This window comes from Gadus morhua, chromosome 3 (genome assembly GCF_902167405.1).
Source record: "Gadus morhua chromosome 3, gadMor3.0, whole genome shotgun sequence".
NCBI classification, from domain to species: domain Eukaryota; kingdom Metazoa; phylum Chordata; class Actinopteri; order Gadiformes; family Gadidae; genus Gadus; species Gadus morhua.
This window is the reverse complement of record NC_044050.1, coordinates 29,571,309-29,588,687: the sequence shown is the minus strand read 5'-3', so window position 1 is coordinate 29,588,687 and position 17,379 is coordinate 29,571,309. Positions and strand designations below refer to the sequence as shown.

The following is a 17,379-nucleotide window of genomic DNA, read 5'->3' as shown; positions in this document are numbered from 1 at the left end:
CGTCAAATATTTTTTGCCTCTCAGGTCATTAACAGCTTTGTTGAAATTTCCTGTGTCGTTCATTTTTATGCCGAGGTAGGTATAGTTTTTTGTTCGCTCTAGAGTTACTGTGTATTTGTTGAGGCTGGGTCTTTTTTTCAAATATCATTATTTTGGTTTTACTAAGGTTCACTGTCAGGGCCCATTTTGAGAGAAGCTGTGCAGAAGATCTAGGTGCTGCTGTAGGCCTTCTTTGGTTGGGGACAGCAGCACCAGGTCATCTGCAAACAGCAGACATTTGATTTCAGTGTCTACCAGTGTTATGCCGGGGGCTGCAGACTGTTCTAATGTCCTTGCTAGTTGATTAATGTATATGTTGAACAGGGTTGGACTCAAGCTGCATCCCTCTCTCACACCCCGGCTTTGTGGGAAGAAGTCTGTGTGTTTCTTTCCTATCTTAACTGCACATTTGTTGTTTGCGTACATGGACTTTATGATGTCGTAAGTTTTTCCTCCAACACCACTTTCTATTAATTTAAACATAAAAATTCTGTCTCTCTCTCTCTCTCTCTCTCTCTCTCTCTCTCTCTCTCTCTCTCTCTCTCTCTCTCTCTCTCTCTCTCTCTCTCTTTCAAACACACACACACACACACACACACACACACACACACACACACACACACACACACACACACACACACACACACACACACACACACTTGCTCTGACAGCTCTGACATCTATCTCCTATAATCTTGGTGCGATATTACGTCACGTTACGTCCGTAGCCTCCAAACCAACCAACCGCGCGTCCCGACCTTCTTTAATAGGTTCATGGTCCCGACGTGCATGGGGACCGGGCGCCCCCCAGCGGCCGCGGAGGGCACTGCAGATCGGAGCCGGGCGCCTTGGGCAGAACAGCCGCGAACGGTGACGGAGAAAAACTAAATTTCCCATGAGCACATGCGGCGACCCGTGTCCCAGCCGTGTCCGAATGACGTAAGGCGCCGCATGTGCATATGGTAAATGGAGTTCTCTTTTTGAGCGTCGAGCCGCCGGAAGTGGGTGCAGTAACACGTCATCCTGTAGCGTACCTAGGAGGACCGGCGGAGTACCACCCACCGGGCTGCTGTTTCGACCTTAACCCGGTTTCTACCTTTTAATGTTGAACAGTGCGCTGCGGTAGTACTCGGACTAAGACGGATCGGACTAAAGGTGAGATTTGGAGTCATATCTGGTTAATATAAGGTTTATATAAGGTTTATGTAAGGTTTAAATCGAGCGGAGTCGGTCCGGCTTCCGCTGATGGGTTCAGTCGGACGGATTAAGACGCCCTGCGGACGGGAGGCAAGAGATAAACCATGATTAAATTCAGCGTTTATTGTTTATTTATCAATCAAACATCATATTCTGGGGTTTTGATGGGCGATATTTCGATACGCCAACGCAGAATCTACGGCGACTGACCAGAGAAAAACGAAACGAATCGCGATTGCTCATATGCGTGATCCATTGATGTATTAATCTCTGATTACATTAGTTTATGCGCAGTGTACTTAATGTGAGTATCTGGAATTTATCCGGTATTTGATGTTAACATTACACCTAATATAACGTTGCACTAATACTTGTGTGTGTGTAATGTAATGCAGTGATCAAATATGAGGAAGGAAAATGACCTAGATCCCATAACTTGTGCTGTTTAACTTGTGCTGTTGAACTTGTTACCAAACTACCTCATTTACAGTCTCAAGCATGTATAAGAGAAAAGTAAACGCTTTAAGTCTTTGTGTTATCATGCAGGGGAGATGGTAGCATCCGGATACAAATAAGGTTGTTTAACAAACCTAGTATGCCTTTGCGATTATGTTTATTCATGAAATATGATTCTTTGCTCACTTTTCCAGTAGAGGTGATTGTGAAGAGGTGATTGTGAATAAGTGAGTGAAAAGTGAATGTTCAACGTGCACAGTGAATACATACAGGCCAGCCTATTCCCTGACGAGTGTTCAGTCACACACAACACGTTCATCAGGTTCTCTCTGATTGCGCACACACCTGGGTCATCCATTCGTCACTGTACGTCAGATAGTTTCAGTCCGGAGGGGCGTGCCACGTGTGATCAGAGATAGTACACCGTGTCATGCAACATAACATCAACCAACACTCAGAGGGTAGAGAGAGAGAGCAGAGAGCAGGGTCGACACTCTGAACCCAAACCACTAAATCCATACCTCGTCTACCGTCTGTCCGCCGGCTCCAAGCTCAGGGATGACGACCTACCAGGAGTTCATCCAGCAGAATGAGGACCGCGACGGGGTGCGCTTCAGCTGGAACCTGTGGCCCTCCAGCCGCCTGGAGGCCACCCGGCTGGTGGTCCCGGTGTCCTGCCTCTTCACGCCCCTCAAGGAGCGCCCTGACCTGCCTCCCGTCCAGTACGAACCCGTCATGTGCGGCCGGGCCAACTGCAAGGCGGTGCTGAACCCGCTGTGGTGAGTGGAGGGCCGACCGGCGCCCCCCCCCGTGGGGGTCTTCTTCTGTGTGCTGTTTGTGTCGTACTTGTTTATCCGTCGTCTTCCAAGACTCCCCTGTTCAGAGTTCACCTAGACTCTGCCTAGCAACCCCCTCCCTACCCTTCTACTCGTATGTTGTACATCCTGGCAATTATTGAATGTCGTACTTAGTTGTGTAGCATCTTACCCTAGCTATCTTGATTACGGGGAATGGGTTAACCTAGTGATGGTTAGTGCTTGGCACTTGGTTATATGACCATCCTTACTGTACCGACAGCCATATATTGTTGTTTCTCTTTCTTCTGACAAATGTACTGATTGTAATTTGCTTTGGATAAAAGCGTCTGCTAAATGTAAATGCCTTTACTGGGGCCGTCGTAGAAGGTGACTCAGGGCTGACTAGAAGACAGGAGGTGATAGGATATCTCTTCATCATCCCGGTTGGGCAAACAGTTTCTTGGCAGCCGTGCTGCTGTGTTTGTGTTTCTAACGTCACACGATGATAGTGACTCTACTCTTTAAATGCCAACACATCAAGTTGGCTACACCTGCTGTCAAACTGCAATCGTTGAATTGCAGTTAGTCAGCGTGCTGCTTTCACAGTGGGGCAGAAAAGTTGTTGTACACGGGGTGTCCGCGCATCCTTGAAAGGTCTTAAAAAGTCTTAAATTCATGTTTCTAAATTGAAGGCCTTGAAAAGTCTTAAATTCGTTACAAATGTCATATGCTGGTCTTAAATACTGCAACACAAGGTCTTCAATTTGTCGGGCAGGACTTTTTATGTTTTACTTTTCTCGTGGGACTTTTCAGGAAGGCCATGTAGAGAGGCTTCTTTCTTGCTAGCTGCATATATAAACGATTATCTGCATGCTTGCTAGCTAGTCTGCGACAATGGGTAGGTGAATAAGTCTCATTGAGTGACACACATGCTATGCTTGGGTTACAATACAGTAGGATCGCCCCCCACCATTGCGTGTTTTAGGTCTTAAATTTCATTCAAGGTGGTATAAGGTCTTAAAAAGTCTTAAATTTGACTTGCTGAAACCTACAGATACCCTAATGTTTTGTTGCTTGTTTTTACAGTCAAGTCGACTTCAGAGCTAAAATATGGGCGTGCAACTTCTGCTTCCAAAGAAACCCAGTGAGTATTCATACCAACACAGTGACGAACGTTCTGTTCTAAAGTGTCGATGTGTACATGCTGTCTCCAGCGATACGATTAGACTGACGCTCTGCATCTCATCTCTGCAGTTCCCGCCCTCTTACGCGGGGATCTCCGATGTCAACCAACCAGCCGAGCTCATGCCCCAGTTCTCCACCATCGAGTACGTCGTACAGGTAAGACACGCCCCTTCATCACCGCCGAGCTCTGCTGCCATGGAAACACACACACACAACCCGCGCACAAAACACGCTTAAATGGCATCTAAGGATTAGAGATGTTCCTTCCGATACCATTTTTCCCTCCCTGATTTTGAGTATGGGCCGATACAGAGTTTTTACACATACAGAGTCTAGCATTGTAACTACCAATAGCACTTGTTCGTATTGAAGGGTTCTCTTAAAATTACATCAATGTCTACTAGGTTCACTTACTGTCGACAATATTTGTATTCCTGTATGTGAGCGTCCAGGTTTTTTCCGACTTGTTATCGGAACAACTCTACTAAGGATTGGACAGGTTGCTCCTAGACAGTTCTATACAGAAGCAACGGCCCGGCAAAGCGCCTTATCCCGTGAACACTTAGGCCCTGGCGTGAACCATTTGTACCCTTATGAACAGGAGGCCTGATTCCTCCTCTAGTGAAATGTGTTGTCGTCACTCCCCCTCTGAGCTGGGTCTGTTCAGCAGCGACAGCCTTCGACCGCCAGGCTCCGTCTATCTGCTCTCTAACAATGGCTCCACACACCAGCATCGCCGCCGCAGACGGGCATAAAGGCGTCTCCTCCTCACGGCCTCTGTCTCCCCCCCCCTTCCAGCGTGGGCCGGTGGCCCCTCTGATCTTCCTGTACGTGGTGGACACCTGCCTGGAGGAGGAGGACCTCCAGGCGCTCCGGGAGTCGCTGCAGATGTCCCTCTCCCTGCTGCCGCCCAACGCCCTGGTGGGGCTCATCACCTTCGGCCGCATGGTGCAGGTCCACGAGCTGAGCTGCGAGGGCATCGCCAAGAGCTACGTGTTCCGGGGCACCAAGGAGCTGTCCTCCAAGCAGATCCAGGTGGGACGCCTGAACGAGCACGCACGCACGCACACACACACACACACACACACACACACACACACACACACACACACACACACACACACACACACACACGATCCAGGTGGGACGCCTGAACGAGCACGCACGCACACACACACACACACACTCTCGATCCAGGTGGGTGGGGTCGGACCGCGCCCCCCTGACCGCCCTCGGTGATCGAGCGATCAGTGGGTTTGACTACCAGTCGTAAACAGTACTGGCGCCTCGAAGCCAGATGCTCCCGTTCTTAGCTGTAGGCATCCTCGAGCACGACGCCAACCGCTGTGACGAATCTGAGTCTGCTTAAGGACTGAATTCTGAGTCTGCTAAATGACTGAAATCTGAATCTGCTGAATGACTTAAGTAAATCACATAACCGTCTTTAGTAAATAGTAAACGTGTATGATTGAGCATGCCCCCCCCCCCTCCTGACCCCCTCCAGGGGTGTGTAGCGATGGGAGCCTCAGTGGATTCCTCCCTCGTCATAGGGTCAGGTTTCATCCTATCATGGGTCATGAATAGAACATGAGTCTGAGCTTTGGAAAACAATGTTATGAATAATACAATGTTCCTGGTCAGCCATTGCAATGAGAGGAGAGAGACACCCCTCTGTTGTGGACCCCCTAAGTGGTTCACTGATGTTCTATAATAGCCACGGTACCCGTTGTTTTATACCCGGGATCAACTCGGCTGTGTTTATATCAGGACGTGAAACACCGACAAAAGAATGACCTGAGCTCAATGGTCTTCAAGCGACATGTTGCAATATCTAGTGTGAATGTTTGTGTGTGTGTCCTACACACTTATTGTATGTTGTACGTCCTGGCACTAAGGAACAGTACTTAGCATTGTGTAGCATCTTATACTTATCTCTGTTGTGTACGGGGAATGTGTTAACCTAGTGATGGTTAGTGCTTGGCACTTGGTTCCGTGAACATCCTCCGCTGTACCGACAGAGATATATTGTTTCTTTCTTCTGACAAATGGTCTTATTGTACTGAATGTAAATGTAATGTGTGGGTGTGTGTGTGTTTTGTAGGAGATGTTGGGTCTGATGAAGCCGGCGGTCTCGGGCCAGCAGGGCCGACCTGCTGCCCCCCAGGACCCCTCAGCCACCTGCAGGTAAGACCAGAAGAACCTCGTCCTCGGTATAATCCTACACCCTGACCTCTGGGCGGTGGGCGGCCTGGGGCTCAGGAGGCAGAGCGGGTGGCCTGGGAACCGGAAGGTTGCTGGTTCGATCCCCGGGGATTGGACGGGTTCGTCCTTAGACCGTTCTATACAGAAGCAACGGGCCGGCAAGCCACAGGAGCAGTCAGGGTGAGGCGTCTCGCTCAGGGACACCTCGACACTCCGCTAGGAGTGTCGAGGTGTCCCTGAGCGAGACGCCTCACCCTGACTGCTCCTGGCGAGCCGGCTGTCGCCCTGCGGGGCCGGCTGTCGCCCTGGGGGTCCGACTCCGCCGTCGGTGTGTGAACGCCGTGTCTGTAAGTCGCTCTGGACAGAAGCGTCGGCAGCGCCCCCCCTGAACGCTCCCCTGTGCGCCTAGGTTCCTCCAGCCCGTGCACCGCGTGGACATGAACCTCACCGACCTGCTGGGGGAGCTCCAGAGGGACCCCTGGCCCGTCCCCCAGGGCAAGAGGCCTCTGCGGTCCACCGGCGTGGCGCTGTCCGTGGCCGTCGGCCTGCTGGAGGTGAGCCCCCCCCCCCCCCCCGCGACTTCCTGCTCACACAGGAAACACCGTGTTTCTATGGTTACCGACGATGCTTTTGTCGTTCCGCGCGAAGCGATCGCGTCGCGGGACGTGTTGTGTACGCTAGGTTTTTGGAGCATGTGAATTCAGACTCCTGTGTTGACTCAGGTGAGCCTTGAGAGTGTTGAACTCTCAAGGCTCACCTGTTCCGAGTCCACCTGGACTCCGCCTTCCCCTTACCCCCCCCACCCCCCACACCCCTCTTACACACTTATTGTACGTTGTACGTCCTGGCACTTGAAAATGTACTTGCCATCGAGTAGCATCAGTAGCTGTCGCTGTCATCTATGGGGAATGGGTTAACCTAGTGATGGTTAGTACTTGGCCCTTGGTTCTATGAACATCCTTACTGTACCGACAGAGATATATTGTTGTCTCTCTTCCTTCTGACAAATGTACTTATTATTAGTCGCTGTGGATAAAAGCGTCTGCTGAATGCCCTGAATGTAAATCTAAATCTAATCTGTAGTACGCGTGATGTGAACTATTACTACTAGAAAGGTATTTTTAGTTTTGTTGCCAAAAATGATGCAATCGTATGAGTGCGTTCTGTTCTGAACTTTGACCTACTCACAGAGGATCGTGCCACATGTCCCTTCCAACAATCACAACTCCCCTAAACAAGCGCTCACACCCACGCACACACACTCACACCCACGCACACACACTCACACACACTTGATATCTTTAGCTGTTTATCTGTACAGAACAGTACTGGGCCAGTTCAAAGATCGGTTTGTTGTCAATCCTCCCTCGTGTCTCCCTGTTCCCTCACTCCCTGTTTCCTCACTCCCTGTTTCCTCACTCCCTGTTCCCTCACTCCCTGTTCCCTCACTCCCTGTTCCCTCGCTCCCTGTTCCCTCGCTCCCTCACCCCTGCCGCCCCTAGAGACTAGCGTTAGCTTTGTGTTAGCAATCATCTATAACTAGTAAAACCAGTAAAGCGAATATTTGTGGACTTAAAAGTAGAGGAACATGTAGTTTGAGATTCTGCACCACCACCCCCCCCCCCCCCGCCCATCGGGGTGAATGAACACGTTGAATCAACAGCAGAATGTACACGTTCAGATCCATGGTGGAGCTTAGACCAGGTCCAAGAGAGACACCGTTCCTACTGTACATACATTTTAACCCCATGTCCTCAACTCTACCGCATATGAACCCTTTGGCTGATTCAGACTAGGGGTGAGAATCAGGGTACCTCACGATACGATAAACTATACATGGCCATGCGATACAGATAATATCACGATAGTGATTCTGCGATAATCAATATATTGTTAGACAATCCTATAACGTTACATCAGGATATATGTCTCACTCTAAATTTAAAATGGCCGTAAAAAGGTATGGTGCTGGATTTCTGTCTTTATTTACGGTCCAACCTGAGTCTTCCAGCTACTTGTCTTTGGCTAGTTAACGTCCGTTCAAGTTTCCCTCATCTGTGTGTTGAGCGCCCCCTGGTGGAGCAGGGAAACCTGTTTTAAAGCGCCTTCGTTTATTAACTAAAATATCAATATTTGGAGTGTTATTCCTAACTAACTCTTGATGAATAAAGCATAAGAATGCGAAAATAAATCTTAAAAATCAATCGATTGTCGTATCGCACGAAGTTCGCCGTGTCGATATCTCTTCCCCGCCTGGCTCTGACGCCTCCTCTCTGTGTCTGCAGGGTGCCTTCCCCAACACCGGGGCGCGCGTGATGCTGTTCACCGGGGGGCCCCCCACCCAGGGGCCCGGCATGGTGGTGGGCGACGAGCTCAAGACCCCCATCCGGTCCTGGCACGACATCCAGAAGGACAACGCGCGCCACCTCAAGAAGAGCTCCAAGGTGACCGTCACAGACGCTCCCGTATCGGCCGATCCCGAGCCTATACCGATACAGCCTCTAGTACTGTTGTTATATAACTTGTTCTTATTGAAGGGTTCCTTTACGATGACAGCGATGTGTAGCCGGTGTAGTATAGGAGCTAGTCATGTGATGGTATCGGATCGTGCATAGTCTTGCGTACTCGCCGATACCCGATACTGCATTTTAGGCAGAATATGAGGAATATCCAATACTGATATCGGTACGGGAACAACTCTAGTGAGGAGGCCCAAGTATCAACCCCTGGACCTTCACCTGGATCCTAATAAATGACTTCTAATGAGCTTGGTTGATGAGCTGGATGAGTTCCAGTCGTTCCGTCCTCTAATGACCTGTGTTGTGTTTGGTCCGTCAGTATTACGACACCCTGGCCAATCGCACGGCCGTCAACGGCCACAGCATCGACATCTACGCCTGCGCCCTGGACCAGACCGGCCTGCTGGAGATGAAGTGTTTATCCAACCTGACGGGGTCAGTGGGACGTCCACCCTCTGGGTCACAACCATGTCTTCCAGGCCATTCAATTCAATTGTATTTGTACAGCCCTTAATCACCGGTAGTCTCAAAGTGCTTACAGGCCATTAGTTGTGGACAATACATACATGCATTCAAAACATTTTTACCTGGTGATGGCCGGTTAACCATAAGGAGAGTCCAGGCATCCAGTTGTAGTCACCGCAACACGCTAAAACAGACGATCAGAAGGGAGGAGTGCGTACAATGCAATCAGAAACGGAAACATTCACATGATCAGGCAGAAACTGACACGCATCATCCACGCCTTCGGCATTAGTCCGGCCAGAAGGGTTCTTCTCTCTCTCTCTCTCTCTCTCTCTTTCTCTTTCTCTTTCTCTTTCTCTTTCTCTTTCTCTTTCTCTTTCTCTCTCTCTCTCTCTCTCTCTCTCTCTCTCTCTCTCTCTCTCTCTCTCTCTCTCTCTGCAGAACCCTTTTGGGTTCTGCTGTTGAAGAGAGAAGGGATGGCGTTGGATACAAGGGGACCTAACCCCTGGTGTCGTCCGCAGGGGCCACATCGTGATGGGGGACTCCTTCAACACCTCCCTCTTCAAGCAGACCTTCCAGAGGGTCTTCAGCAAGGACTACAGCGGGGAGTTCCGCATGGCCTTTGGGGGGACCATGGAGGTCAAGGTGAGCGGGGGGGGGTCAGTTCAACCTCAGAGACACGACTAGGGGTATACCTGTAGACCGCCTCTGTTGTGTACGGGGAATGGGTTAACCTAGTGATGGTTAGTGCTTGGCACTCGGTTCTATGAACATCCTTACTGTACCCACAGAGATATATTATTTTTTCTCTTTCTTCTGACAAATGGACTTATTGTAAGTCACTTTTGGATAAAAGCATCTGCTAAATGTAAATGATGGCATTTGCTATTAATTATGCTATTTTCTTGATTAGATGATTTATCGATGAAATTAAGACATGTCGTTAAGACGATCCACTCTTGAATGTGTCGGACGTTCCTCCCACGCATTCCCCAGTTCACTGAGGATTGTAGCAGGTGTGTATTTTAAGTGTGTGACTAAGTGTGTGACTATGTGTGTGACTATGTGTGTGACTAAGTGTGTGACTATGTGTGTGTGTGTGCAGACGTCACGGGAGCTGAAGGTGTGCGGGGCCATCGGGCCCTGCGTCTCCCTGGGCGCTAAGGGACCCAGCGTCTCTGAGAACGTGAGTCACCGGCCCCGACTCAACCGGCACTCACTCACTGCTGCCTCTCAGCCGCAGGGAATGGAGAGGAGCTGTGTGTGTGTGTGTGTGTGTGTGTGTGTGTGTGTGTGTGTGTGTGTGTGTGTGTGTGTGTGTGTGTGTGTGTGTGTGTGTGTGTGTGTGTGTGTGTGTGTGTGTGTGTGTGTGTTTTCTCTTGCGTGTATGTGTGTTGTATTCTGATGTCTGTTGGTGCATTCTGATGTGTGTTGTGTTTTGACGTGTGTGCGTGTGTTTTGACGTGTGTGTGTGTGGGTGCATTATGACGTTTGTGAGTGTGTTCTGACGTGTGTGTGTGTTGTGCGTTCAGGAGATGGGCGTGGGCGGGACCAGTCAGTGGAAGGTGTGCAGCCTGAACCCCTCCACCACGCTCGCCATGTTCTTCGAGGTGGTGAGTCAGGTAAGACACACAAACACACACAGCCTCCCTCACACGGAGGTCTACTCAAACGGCCCGGGCGCCACAAGGTTCGGTCCTCTTCTCTGTGACTTTAACGCATTAGTTCCGACCAACAGGGATTTATCGTAATACACACCTAACTAAGCCTTCATTCTTGAAGAGTTTACTTTTAGGAACTCGAGCCATCGTGCGAAGGAGAATCCTTTGTTAGTTACCTCTGTGTGTCCTCTGAAACATGAGTTTGGCTTTCCTCTGAATCCTTTCAGTGACGTTTAACTTAATCACACGGCCCCCGCATTGTACCCAAGATCTGCCTCCACCTGTAGTGAGACTGATCGGTATCGTGTGTGTGTGTGTGTGTGTGTGTGTGTGTGTGTGTGTGTGTGTGTGTGCAGCACAACGCCCCCGTGCCGCAGGGCGGCCGCGGGGCCATCCAGTTCGTGACCCAGTACCAACACTCCAGCACCCAGAGGAGGATCCGCGTGACGACCGTCGCTAGGAAGTAAGAACAACGAGAGAGAGAGAGGGAGAGAGAGAGAGAGAGAGAGAGAGAGAGAGAGAGAGAGAGAGAGAGAGAGAGAGAGAGAGAGAGAGAGAGAGAGAGAGAGAGAGAGAGAGAGAGAGAGAGAGAGAGAGAGAGAGAGAGAGAGAGAGAGAGAGAGAGAGAGAGAGAGAGAGAGAGGTGGGTGTGTCGGCTGGTAACCGGAAGGTCGCTGGTTCGATCCCCGGCTCCTCCTAGCTGAATGCCGAGATGTCCCTGAGCGAGACGTCTCACCCTGACCAGCTGGCTGTCGCACTGCGGCTGCGGGGCTGACTCCGCCGTCGGTGTGTGAATGTGAGGCAGTATTGTAGAGCGCTTTGAGCGGCCACTGGTTAGTAAAGAGCTGTTTAAGTGCAGTCCATTAACCAGCTACGGTTCACATCATCCTGAGGACGACCTGGTACACGTGTGTCCACTCTACAGTGTAGTCGTCGTTGGGCGGTGGTGGGCGGGGTTGAACCGCTCTTTACACTATGGCCGGTCTGAGCCTGAGCAGAGTCAACACCGGCCTCGCCGCCAACAGGATGTTTGAACTGCGACGCGTCAGAAGCACTCTGCGCTCGTGCGTCAGTGCGCTCACATCTGCCTATCCCCTCCCCCTCCCCCAGCTGGGCCGACGCCCAGTCGCAGATCCAGCACATCGAGTCGTCCTTCGACCAGGAGGCCTCGGCCGTCATCATGGCCCGCCTGGGCGTGTTCAGGGCGGAGTCGGAGGAGGGGCCTGACGTCCTCCGCTGGCTGGACAGGCAGCTCATCCGCCTGGTGAGACACGCCCCCTCAGTCTGAGACACGCCCCCCCAGCCTGAGACACGCCCCCCCCAGACAGATCCTTCTACAGTCTACATCCACACTCCTTGAAGCCTTTGTAGCGGGCAGGCTGTCTTTAACTCAGTGATGAACATGAACTAGAACATGGAGCAAGACCAACTGGAACATTTGAGTCTTTTCAACATAATGTATTCTCTACGCCAGCCCTGTTTGTTGTTAAAGTGGACTCAAACGTTAACGCCCCCCCAGCCTGATACAGTTACACTAAGGGCGTTCAGCAGACGCTTTTACCCAGAGGGACTCACAATAAGTACATTTGTCAGAAGAAAGAGAAACAACAATATATCCCCGTCGGGACAGTAAGGATGTTCATAGAACCAAGTGCCGAGCACTAACCATCACTAGGTTAACCCATTCCCCGTGTACAACAGAGACAGCTAGAATAAGATGCTACACCATGCTAAGTACTAAAGATAGCTAGGATAAGATGCTACACCATGCTAAGTACTAAAGATAGCTAGGATAAGATGCTACACCATGCTAAGTACTAAAGATAGCTAGGATAATATGCTACACCATGCTAAGTACTAAAGATAGCTAGGATAAGATGCTACACCATGCTAAGTACTAAAGATAACTAGGATAAGATGCTACACCATGCTAAATACTAAAGATAGCTAGGATAAGATGCTACACCATGCTAAGTACTAAAGATAGCTAGGATAAGATGCTACACCATGCTAAGTACTAAAGATAGCTAGGATAAGATGCTACACCATGCTAAGTACTAAAGATAGCTAGGATAAGATGCTGCACAATGCTGAGTGCTATTTTTAAGTGCCAGGACGTACAACGTACAATAGGATCCCTCTAGGTGACGCGGAGCTCCGGGAATGCCGGCATTCCCGGCGGGGCGTGTCACCGTAGCGCCCGGCAGTAGTAGCTGGAGTATGACAGGAATGTGCGGCCGTGTGTCGTCGCCGAAGCGTGTGCGCTAACGTGTCGAGGCGTGTGCGGTGACGTGTCGAGGCGCGCTCTCTAAAAGGTTCCCGTCTCCATTCCAGTGTCAGAAGTTTGGCCAGTTCAACAAAGACGATCCCACCTCCTTCAAGCTGTCGGAGTCCCTGTCCCTGTACCCGCAGGTGAGTCAGCGCACCGCCCCCACCTGGTGGACGACCATAGAACTGCACCATGAATCGTTTATTGTTAAATACTCCCGCTGGCTTGGATTTAGATTTTTCTACCTTAGCAGATGTAAAAATAATTGTTATAATAACATGTATGAAGGAAAAGTCGAAAAAGCTTGATATCACCCCTATAATAGATGAGCTCTTCTGCGTGCTGCTCTAATCTCCTCCTCTCCCTCCCCCCTTCACAGTTCATGTTCCACCTGCGGCGGTCCCCGTTCCTTCAAGTGTTCAACAACAGCCCGGACGAGTCGTCGTACTACCGCCACCACTTTGTGCGGCAGGACCTGACCCAGTCCCTCATCATGGTGCAGCCCATGCTGTACTCGTACTCTTTCCACGGGCCACCAGAGGTCAGTGTCGCACCACACCCGGGTCCCCGCGCGAACCCCTAAGGGTACTTTGGAGTACTGCAGGGGGCACTCAGAAAATTACAAATAAATTAATTCTGAAAGCTAGAAAATGGACGAAAGTGGTTGAAATGTAAATCAGAAGAATATATTTCATGGCTTTTGTCCAAAAAAAGTGCCACTGGAAGGGGCTACTCATTTGAAAACAAGCCTTGCTAAAACATTTAGTTTTTATTGAGGTTCTTGTTCTGTGAGTGGTTTGTAGGACAAAGCAGCATGGAGACCCCGTTGTCGTGGTCTGCTCCAGGCTGTGTAGTGGGGTTTAATTATCTTTCTGATGGCTGTCGTTGGTTGTTTGAATCTCTTATTTCCGCTGGCTGGAGTGATAAGGCCTCCTCTGTGCGCTGCAGATAAACACGTGAGGGACGAACACGCCCTAGAAGCCTTTGTACCGGGCAGGACATCTTTGACTCAGTAATTAAGTGCTAAAACAAGCCAAACTGGAACATTTTAGTCTTTTCAACATGATGTATTCTCCACGGCAGCAGCTTTTGCTGTTAAACTGGACTCAAACGTTATCGTTTATTTCTTTTAGAGTGGTGATATGTCTTATATGTTCTTCGGCCTAATGATTTGCAGAGAACGGTTATGATCCGATGTTCCTGCCCATCAAAGCAGACCGCTTGGTGAACGCTTTAACACTTTTACCCTACCTCTACCCCTACCCCTACCCCTACCCCTACCTCTACCCCTACAGCCGGTGCTGCTGGACAGCAGCAGCATCCTGCCGGACCGCATCCTCCTCATGGACACCTTCTTCCAGCTGGTCATCTACCACGGAGAGGTGAGAGAACAGCCCCTTCGCCTCGCAGGGGGTAAATGTTCCTAGGTTCAGATGTTGGCGTCCCTCAAAGTAGACAAACCCACAAACGGTTTGGAAGGCTTTCATGAATGAGCTCATGATGCTGGTCATGTCGTGGTTGGATGAAGTCTCTCTGTCTCTGTCTCTGTCTCTCTGTCACTCACTCTGTCTCTCTCTGTCTCTCTGTCACTCACTCTGTCTCTCTGTCACTCACTCTGTCACTCACTCACTCACTCACTCACTCAGTCACACACAGAGACCCTAGCTCAGTGGTTTGATGATTGACGACCTGTCATGTAGCTGGATGACAGAACGTCTCTCTCTCTCTCTCCCTCCCCAGACCATCGCCCAGTGGCGTAAGGCGGGCTACCAGGAGATGGCCGAGTACGAGAACTTCAAGCAGCTGCTGCAGGCGCCCCTGGACGACGCACAGGAGATCCTGCAGACGCGCTTCCCGATGCCGCGCTACGTGGACACGGAGCACGGCGGCTCCCAGGCTCGCTTCCTGCTGTCCAAGGTCAACCCCTCGCAGACCCACAACAACAGCAACGGCTGGACGCAGGTACGAGGGCCGGTGTGTGTGTGTGTGTGTGTGTGTGTGTGTGTGTGTGTGTGTGTGTGTGTGTGTGTCGACCACCATATGGCCAGTGCTGCATCTTGTCCGGTATCTTTGGCTTAGAAACGTTCTGCAATAACAGAATTATAGAAATACTGGGGATCAGCTCAGCTCTCTATTCTTGGGAATCTGTGGGAGAGATTTAAATCTGCGCATGACAATCAGCTGTTATCGTTCCCCTGAGTGGGAGAGACATAAACCATAAGTCGCTCCATGGTTCACATCGCTGCGAGTCAAAAGGCCTTCGATTGAACCATGGGCCTTGGGTTCAACGTGTGTGTGTGTGTGTGTGTGTGTGTGTGTGTGTGTGTGTGTGTGTGTGTGTGTGTGTGTGTGTGTTCATGTATAGGTAAAGATCTTCTTGTTTTACAATTAATTTAGCTTAAATACTATTTAGTACCACCAATCTTATAACTCCGGATTGGTCCATGCTGGATAAGGATAATATTCCAGCAGCCGTGCTAACCGCTCGCTAAGTGCCTCCCCCAACAGCCCTGACATAAAGCAGAGTTATCGTGCTTTAAGTTGTGCATTGATGGGAGGAGACCTCCACCAGTCTGGCTCTCCGGCCTCCCTCGGGGCACACTGGTTCTAAATCAGCGCTGTGTCTCCTCTCTGTCTAGGAGCCGGGGGCGCCCATCCTCACCGACGACGTCAGCCTGCAGGTCTTCATGGACCACCTCAAGAAGCTGGCCGTCTCCAGCTCCACTTAGACCGGCGTAGACCCAGCTCAGTCTAGACCCAGCTCAGCTAAGACCAACCTAGACCCAGCTCAGCCTAGACCCAGCTCAGTCTAGACCCAAGGCCCATCGACGAGGAGCCACGACGCATGCACCAACGATTGAATGATGGAGAAGCCGTAACTAGATTCCTGCTTACATTTCCCTTCTCTGAAGCTGAAGGACTCCGACCTCAGTGAGAGTTAACTTTAACATGTCGACTGATCTATAGGTGTTCCTTACGTTGATCCCCTGTCCTATGAAGAAGTCTATCCATGTTTTTTTTCCTGTCTCATGAATGAATGGTCGATTAACTGAGACGCGTTTCCCGTGTGGCGTCACCGGTGAAAACAGTTAATTTGACAGATCTGTATTTAAGTAATTTTACAAATACATAATAAATGTTTTCTGAGAAAATTCCCTTTGAATGATCAAGAATACGGTTGTGATGATGAAGTCTATTCTGGTGCTGATGACTGTTGATGTAGGCGGGGTTTCGATGAAGAGCGATCATTGTTTGTGTATTCTGTGTTTTCTAACCCTTATCTCGTCGGTTTCTGCAAACCTCGCCCGGTGGTTTGTACCCACTGACTGCCCCATATCTCACTGTCTCCTGTGATTGTAATTAAACATTTTAATATACTGTATAAATGGGACTTTTAACCAATGTTCAATGGTGACTCAATACATGAAGTCTCTGTCAGTAGAAGTCTTTTCTGAGGAGAATGTCATCTTCAATCATCAGTTCAGGGTCAACCTAGAACCTTCTCTTTGTAAGGCATCTCATCTTGAAGGCCAGGCAGGAGACAGAATGATCTGTCAGACTGTGCAATATAAATTATTAAGCAATATTTATATGTATAAACAGGTATTGCTTTTTTTGTCTTCTAAATTGAATAAATGAGAAAATGTAGTAGGCTATTGTAAAACGAATTTGACAATAATCGTCATGGCAAGCACGGAGTTTTTTTTTTTGGGGGGGGGGGCACAGCCGGGTTCCCACACGAGGCAAAGGCATCTGCTATCTGCTGTTGTAAAACAGCATTTTCATCCCACTCAGTAGGAGACATCCTGCCAAATCACCGACTGAAGCAGCTTTTGTTTTAAAAGCAGTGCGCGTTTGGGCACATTTCCAAAGCCGTGCGCGTTTGGACACATCACCACCACAGCTGTGCCTATCGTTACGGCCGTGCGCGTCCCTCCCTCGCAGCCTCGGACAGACTGTGCAGATTTGGGGAAATTGTCTTTTTTTTAGGCTCTTCCGCTCTGCTCCACTACTGTACATTAAGCCCGAACGCAATCCCGGTCATAAAACCCCCTCGCGCGGGCCGTCCTAGCGTCACGTCAATGGGGTGTAAGCGGATCTCGACGCGGCCCAGACAGTATGATTTCGAGGATCAGAGGAAGAAAGATTATGAAGACTAATCCTTTCGGTGCTATCTGCTAAGAGACAACTTCTACTCTTAAAAGCTTTTGACCGGAAGTTTGCAGTGAAAGAAAATGACGCGTGTGCGGAGATTACGCAGCAGCACAATGACCCATTCTGTGGCCACATATGTCCTGCAGGAGTTGTAGTACTAAACAAACTGCGAGGACGTTTAATCTCTGGACAGGAAAAAGACATAACGTAGTAAAAGGTTTTATTAATGTATGTCAGTTTGTAAGCCGCATAAGAACGGGTAAAGCATGGGAAGGGGGGGGGGGGGGGGGCTAGTCCTAAATATAAAAAAAATAATAAGGTGCAGTGTGTATAATTGAGTGGCATCTAGTGGAACGGACTTTGCAGCGATGGAATATAATATCAATATGTAATGACACCCCACCATGGTTGACTTTTCTGGGCTATTCCTAACA

At 49.8% G+C, this 17,379-nt stretch overlaps 1 protein-coding gene across 1 annotated transcript; it reads left to right on the top strand.

Moving 5' to 3' along the window:
• The first annotated feature begins 952 nt into the window (after positions 1 to 952).
• On the top strand, positions 953 to 16,199 carry sec23b (SEC23 homolog B, coat complex II component). Its single transcript, XM_030352280.1, has 19 exons — positions 953 to 1,194; positions 2,244 to 2,471; positions 3,576 to 3,633; positions 3,744 to 3,830; positions 4,473 to 4,709; positions 5,776 to 5,858; positions 6,286 to 6,430; positions 8,162 to 8,320; positions 8,715 to 8,830; positions 9,382 to 9,505; positions 9,966 to 10,046; positions 10,393 to 10,482; positions 10,878 to 10,984; positions 11,632 to 11,785; positions 12,856 to 12,933; positions 13,170 to 13,331; positions 14,086 to 14,172; positions 14,531 to 14,752; positions 15,430 to 16,199. Exons 2-19 carry the CDS (start codon positions 2,251 to 2,253, stop codon positions 15,517 to 15,519), a joined length of 2,301 nt encoding a protein of 766 aa, XP_030208140.1. The 5' UTR covers positions 953 to 1,194; positions 2,244 to 2,250; the 3' UTR covers positions 15,520 to 16,199.
• The last annotated feature ends 1,180 nt before the right edge of the window (positions 16,200 to 17,379 follow it).